The 7,477-nt window shown below is 33.4% G+C and overlaps 1 protein-coding gene across 1 annotated transcript; it reads left to right on the top strand.

The window, feature by feature from the left end:
* The first annotated feature begins 4,371 nt into the window (after positions 1-4,371).
* On the top strand, positions 4,372-6,593 carry LOC119640396 (odorant receptor 2a-like). The gene is made up of 3 exons (XM_038038406.1): positions 4,372-5,141; positions 5,198-5,558; positions 6,526-6,593. The coding sequence occupies exons 1-3, from the start codon at positions 4,372-4,374 to the stop codon at positions 6,574-6,576; spliced, it is 1,182 nt and encodes a 393-aa protein (XP_037894334.1). The 3' UTR covers positions 6,577-6,593.
* Positions 6,594-7,477: the final 884 nt, after the last annotated feature.

Consider the following 7,477-nt stretch of genomic DNA (forward strand, 5'->3'; position numbering starts at 1 on the left):
ACAACCCGTTTACCAATATATATTTTCTTTATACTACACGCCCCTTCCTGAATTGAACGCCAAAACATTTTATCTCAAAACGATAGGCACCGAAAGAAAGCCTTAAGTTTTACTAAACGACGGCCAAGTAAACGGATTTGAGTGATTACTAAAAGAGTTTCATTTTGATTCGATTTTAGCGAATCTGGCAAACAACTTTTTCATGGCAAATTAAGAAGAACTTTTAGACGTCGCGTTAACATGCGCATATATATCTTGGGGCGATAAAAAAAACTCCTCATAGAGATAAGAAAGGGTGGTTCGCCAGAAGGTACCTCCTTTTCAAGATGACATTTTTTGCTATGTAGTCACGCTGCTATTGTTATCCATGATGTGGAAAAGTTGCCATGAATAGATTTTTATGGATTTAAATAATAGTAACTGGGCTGAGAGCATGGTTATCGACAATCTTTAGGAAAAGACAGGTACGATGTGTTTCTCACGCTTAAGTACTTGTCTCCCCTTTTCATTTTACAAGGTACCACGGATATCAGCGACCCATGTAGGTTTTCTTTTCATTTTCTTGAGTGCTCCCTCCAACTGGCAACAGTCAGTCAGCGTTGGTGGGTTATCATGGCGACATTAACTATTGATGAATATTGATTGTTCGTTCAACTCAATGATACAGATTGTTTCATTCTCGGACTAGCACTAGCACTGGCTATCGTTTCAACCGTTTAAATCGTGTACCGTTAAAGTAAACATTTTTAATGCACTAGTCCATGCTGTGCTTTAGAGATATTATCGGCTTCATGATCACATTTAAATAAAGCAATAATTCGCCTCAATAATTTGCTTCGAATTCATTAAAACAAACAAAAGGCATCTGAATATATTCGGAATATGTTTCAAGCCAAGCAAATAAGCAGATTATGATTAAATATTAATAATTATTGTTGATTGGTTAGATAGTAAAATTTGTTTTATCAATCAATTTATCTAATCCGATAGTGGCAATAGTTTTCCATTAAGTGCTTAACAATGAACAATAATTATTTAAGATATCCTTCAATATCAATGATGAATGAATATCAAATTATAATCCATATATGTATATATACCCTCTCAGATGACTTTGGATAATTAAATTTTATTTTATTGTTTACAATCCGGTTCATTAAATCAATTCTTATTTTTGTTTACATTAATAGAGAAGCCAGGAGTCTATTTACTTTATTTACTTCATATTTACCATCTGGTCGCTATGAATTTATATTCAGTTTACAATAACCTGAGGTAAGCCTACGTAATAATAATCCTTCGTGCCTAATAGCAAAGTAAACAAATGAAATTAAAATTTATTTATTTGTTGCTATTCCATTAATTATGAAATTAATGAGTTTCCCCGTTGCATAGTTGCACAGCAACTATATACAGCTCATCAAATATGCATAAATAAGAATTTTATTCATAAACATTTGATCATCATCAATTCACAATATGCATAAAATTTTCATCTAATTGTATGGAAGACATTGAGCCTCAATGATGAATGATACAATTATTTTGCATACCATCCTCGACGTGAGAATAATGCCTCAAGGATAATTAATTATTTTAAAAGCAGATATTTTTTTTTTTTTTTTGTTTAAGATAACAAAAATTTATTTTACTTGTGGTTGGTTCTTAACAAAAATGAATCAATAAATAAATGAATAAATATGCTAACCGACTAAGCTTCCATTCTATTTCGTCTGGCTATGAATGGATATAAAGCTAGGAGATATCAGCTACAATAATATATAAGTATGAACTTAGCCTACTTAACCGCATCGTAAACACTATTGCAACAACAAATTATATTTGCTATTAAACTTCCTGGAATTATTAATTTACAAGTGAATCCACGAAATGTAATGTAATGAATGAAAACGAAAGGAGAGGAAAAGTTTCAAACAATATTCATACATATAATTATAATCTTCCTTTAAAACTGATATCCATTTAAGGTATATTTTCAGTACTCACTCTATGAAAGGCATTTATTTCCCTTTTCTATGAAAAATTATTTAAACTTCTTAAGGATAAAGTTAAAATTTTAAAATCGAGGAAGGTCGACTATTAAATACGCTAACAATTCTTACAAGCAACTTCTTCTTGTGAAAAACTTACATATATATATATATATATATATATTTGAGCATTTGAAGCGTAATATGTTGCAAGCTCGTTACAGCGACACCTATATGCTATATCATTATAAAAATAGCATTCCATTGACTTGCCTTTTTGTAAGAGATATCCTTCGATTCAATAGATTCCGTTCTTGGGGCCAAAACATGTTAATTTACCAAATTCCGTTAAAACATCGGCATAATATCGACTAAAACACGAATGCTTGGGCAAGCATCAAACGGACAAACTAGCAGAAATGCTTAGATCGAGTTAGAAAGCTACGCTGAGTCAAAAGCGGGACCGATGTCAAACCGTTATGGCTGTTGCATTGAACGCAAACAGGTGTAGATCGTCAGTTTTCTCTTGACATATAACTTTCAGCTATTCTAACGAATCTGTTTTCCGAGACGGTTCAATATGCCGAAGGGGTTACGAAACGCCCACACTGATGAGACCATATCAATTGAGTAACGAAATTAAAATTAAATTAAATTATTAAATTAAATTAAATTAAATTATTACAATATTTAATAATTTAAATAATTTACCTTCTGAATCATCCACACGACAAGTGCCGTATTATATATATATACTCTTGATCAATACAAAGTTATTCAATATATGCTGTGGCAGCTCAATCACAGAAACAGTGAACAGTACCTTTACCAAATATCAAACAAGATCTGTATATGGCCAAGTATCGATAATCATTCCGTTTAGTAATATAGAATATCAACCAAATTTCGACCTGCTTATCTTTACCGCGTAACGATGGCGGCAAAGAATTATGAAAAGTCAGTAATCTATAATGATAGCCTGTAAAAAGACCGCGAGACTAATGAGAGGAAATTTCAAAGCCTATAGCAAAGCTTATATCTAGTAAGGATATCTCGATGCGTAATAGGATTGAATGGGCCTTGGTAACTCGAAGTTTTCTTCTTTTTTTTTTTCAAAACAAATTAAAAGAAAGTCCACAATTTTAATCTCTTAACCTAAAGCTGAGATGAAGCGATGTTCTCACACATTTTCTCTATAGCCCAAATCGGAGAGGTGAGTAACGATAACAAGAAAAATTTCATAATCAAATTAAGAAGATGAGTTAAGAAGATGAACGAGCAAAGCTTTGCCTGAGGAACAGGTACACCATTATTGCTATGCGCACCATTAACGATGTAATAAAGCCCAGATCGGAATAAATTATTGAATTGAGTTAACCGTTCCGTATCAAGCAGGTCGCATCATTGTCCCGTTAATTCTCAAAAAGTTCTCATTATTCAAGACACGTTTACTATATTCGGACTTAAATATATCTTCATTTCAATGTATATTGTCCTCAACATAACTAAATTTGACGTAATTTGATTCACCTTAATAGATTTTATAACCGATTTGTCGTAAAAGTTCGATGTGTTACATTAGAAATAGTACTCACAGAGGAATATATATATATATATATATATATTTTTTTTAAATAATATGACCAATCGTTTAGAAAAAAAAAAGGGAAGAAGAAGAAGCAAACAGAGAGGTGATGGCCGTAGGCTAATGAGTGTCCGCAAAATAAAACTCTACCGCATTTGAGACTTGAACCCGCAAACCCACTGATTTCATAGTCGTGATAGTTATCACCTACCCGGCTACTCCGTCAGAAGACTCAACTCGCTTGATTAATGATAAAAAAAAAGAAAAAAAGTTTCTACACAGTTTTATTATTTTGTTTTTTCATTTTTTCAAATAATTAAAAAAAAAAATTTTTTTTCAAATATTTCAACAAATGTATACATACCTACCGCAGTGTGAGAAAATGCAAAAAGAAACCAATAGATCATTAATTGGACTTTCGTAAATAAATTTAAGAAATTGACCCATAATTTCGTGGTCATAAGGTAAAATTACCTCTTAAGTATCAATCGTTTTTTATTTATTTTTTTTTTTTTGTTTTTTGTTTTTTCGTCTTTTTATCGGTCATTAGGAAAAAGTAAATTTGAAAAGTTGAGAAAAATTATGAAAATCAATTACTATAAAAAAAACTATGCGCTGTAAACAGGTGCAAGTAATTTTCCTTAGGTAAATTAACTATAAAAGGAATTCATATTTAAATTTATTTCTATGGTATGGACTTGTCACCTTGACAAATACTATAAATTGAATTTATTTGAAATGTACTCAAATTAAACGATTGTCTTAACTGATTGCGAGTGGCTGAGTTTATTAGATATGGCTGTCGCTAAAATTCATACGTGGAAAGCATTCGAATACCATTGGCGTTTGTGGAAATTTTTTGGTTTAAAATCACCGCCTCGTAACTCAGTGTGGTTTAAACCGTATGTGGCGTATGCAATATTATTAAATATTAGCGTAACATTATTGTTTCCATGTACACTAATCATTAATCTGTTTTTATCCAAGAGTATGAATGAATTCTGCGAATATCTCTATCATACGATAACAGATGTGATTTGTAATATCAAGTTTTTAAATTTGTTTTTGGTGCGCAAGAAACTTTTGCAAATCAATCAAATTTTGAAACGTTTAGATATGAGAGCTCAAACGCTAGAAGAGATTAATGAATTGCAAAAGGGTGTGAATTCGGCTCGAAATTGTTTCAAAATTGTTGCACGACTGTTTAGCGTTGCGTTAATTACCAGTCAATTGGTGGCTTATCTCTCACCGGAACGTATCCTAATGTATCCGGCTTGGTTTCCTTGGGATTGGCACGCCTCAAAAAGGAATTTTCTTTACGCTTATTCATATCAATCGTATGGTTTGATATTGCAAACAGCGCAAAATCTCGGTAGTGATACTTATCCGCAAGCCTATCTTGTCATCTTGATCGCTCATACAAAAGCATTATCATTGCGCATCAAAACTTTGGGTAGCAAAGTAACTCCATGCAGTACCGTGAATGCAGAATTTAAAAAAAAAATCGAAAATCACTTATATCGTGAATTAATCGAGTGCATAATTGATCATGAAACGATTAACGAGTAAGAAGAAATTCAAAACATTGCGTAACATCATGTCGTTCTCACTCGCATTGCAGTCTATTTCGTATCGTTCAACAGGGCATCTCCAACACTTGTTTGGCTCAATTCTTTTGCACTGGCCTTGCGCAATGCACTATCGGTGTTTATACTTTCTATGTGGGATTGGATTATTCAAAATTGCTAAATATTATTGCCTACATTTGTGCTGTAACGGCGGAAATTTTCATCTTATGCTATTACGGTGACTTGTTCTGCCAGGCGAATGAACAACTTATTGATTCAATATACTCATGCAATTGGGTGGATCGCGAAAAAAAATTTAAACAAGCTCATCGCTTTCTATTACAAAGATCTCAAAAGATCAATACAGTTATGGCTGGTAATATAATACCCGTCAGTTTACCCACATTTGTTACGGTAAAGAACGAATCTTAAAGACTATATCCTTATCTTATCTCATATCATGTAACTAAAATCATTGTCGTAGTAATAGAGTTGCATTAAGAATGATCAGCCATTCAACGAAACTTCATAAACTATAGATAATCTCTCCCGACCCAAACATTTGTAAAATTCCGTTAATAATCATTTGAAAAAAATTTCATATTCAAAGCAAATAACTTTGGCTAAGAGATGCACTCTTAACGAATGAGAGTGCGTTATACCGCAAAGCAGATGTGTTAAAAAAGGGGCTGGAAAAGTGATAGTGAGGGGAACAAGAACAGGATGAAGTGTTGGAAGACACATAGGGAAGGAAGGGCCGATCCGGGAGAAGACGCTGAGAGAGAGGCATAGACAGAGAGGATACCGAAGAAACAAAGGGTGATAGGTCAAGAGTAGAGAGGGAAAGAAATGTAGAATGCATGGCGGCCTTCGTACATTAAATGTTAATCTCTGCTTATATTATATTCTCCGGAGCAATCAAACTGTTTTAAATTAGCTCAACTGAAAAACATATAATAATAAAGATCTGTTCAGAGTAGAAGAGATTCGCATCTGATGCCCATCATTGACGCATTCAAGAAACACTATTGTGAATTTACCCTAGCCCTCAACTGATAATCATTGGACTTAAGAACTCTTCATCAATTCTGGTGAAATTTGGGCGCGTCCAACTATTCATTCCATCTTCTAATATTGGCTAAGTTCGCCTTCCCTTAAACTGTTTCGAAAACCGCCCATATGGGACCATTTCCAAAAAAAAAAGTAATTTTCAACTTGTAGCAGATATTGATAGCGAACTTTAGTGCAAACGCTTCGTGAGTCCAAATCTAAGTAATCATCAACCGGCACGATCTCAACATATATAAAGCACTAATCGTTATTCACCCTAATTTGAATATAGTTTTCTTAATTGTTTCAATTTTCAATTTTTCCATTTCAGGTTATGAAAACCGCTTACTCAGCGTTTACCGTACTCAACAATTTGAATTAAAACTGAAATCAATGAAAATGTAGATTTTTCTTTAAAAACAATATGTTATTGCAATGCATTTCACATTCGTTACTTAACAGTAGAAAGCATATTAAGTATGTCGTTCAGTTTATCACACTCATAACTATATATTAAATGTCGTATAATATATGTTCGCGGTATGTAAATATCAAACCGGAATTTACCCAGGGAGAGCCTTAGCTGTCAAATTGCGTCCATAGCGTCCATGTTTTCTCTTATTAACGTTCGCCAGAGATTTCCGACTCACAACAATACAAGTTTCATGCATTAGCTTAGCTTGTAATAACGTTAAACACAACGCACTTTATACCAACAACAGAGCATTTTCCTATGGCATTATTTTTTACTGAAGAGCGATAAACGGCATTATTTTAAAAATTCAAATCCCCAAAAATTCATGTGTAGATCGAGGCATACCATCCACTGTTTGTAGTAATTAGAAGGGCGTCCTCCGTTAAAATCCGAAAGTTGATTAAAAGATTTGAAGGATGCGCTGTTCAAAAAACCAGCCAGAATATTAAAAAAAGCACGACATCCGTCCATCCACCCGTATTGCAAAACTGAATCGAGCCATTTTGGACGCACTCAATAGGGAAGCGTAAGCCCAGGCGCATAACTCACCAGACTTGGCTTCTTCTGATTACCATATGTTCAGACTGACAGATCTCGTTCAACGTTTTGATTCATATGAAGATGCGAGATGATTGGTTTGTGGCGAAAGAAAAGGGTTTTTAAAAGCGTGGCATGCATAAATCGTCAAATCACAGGGAAAACTATATATATAACTAGCGATGGACAATCTTTCGAAGAAAATATTTTTCATCATTATATGATATACTACTTGTGATGCAGAGATATATTTAGAATCACTTTCGATTTA

The sequence above is a fragment of the Glossina fuscipes genome, unplaced genomic scaffold (genome assembly GCF_014805625.2).
Source record: "Glossina fuscipes isolate IAEA_lab_2018 unplaced genomic scaffold, Yale_Gfus_2 0, whole genome shotgun sequence".
Lineage (NCBI taxonomy): Eukaryota > Metazoa > Arthropoda > Insecta > Diptera > Glossinidae > Glossina > Glossina fuscipes.

What these genes read in the sequence shown, in the direction of transcription:
- LOC119640396 (XM_038038406.1), top strand. Translation starts at nt 4,372, where the DNA reads ATGGCTGTCGCTAAAATTCATACGTGGAAAGCATTCGAATACCATTGG. An exon ending in GATCATGAAACGATTAACGA is followed by an intron (nt 5,142 to 5,197) that starts GTAAGAAGAAAT and finishes CTCGCATTGCAG; the next exon opens with TCTATTTCGTATCGTTCAAC. An exon ending in GTTTACCCACATTTGTTACG is followed by an intron (nt 5,559 to 6,525) that starts GTAAAGAACGAA and finishes TTTCCATTTCAG; the next exon opens with GTTATGAAAACCGCTTACTC.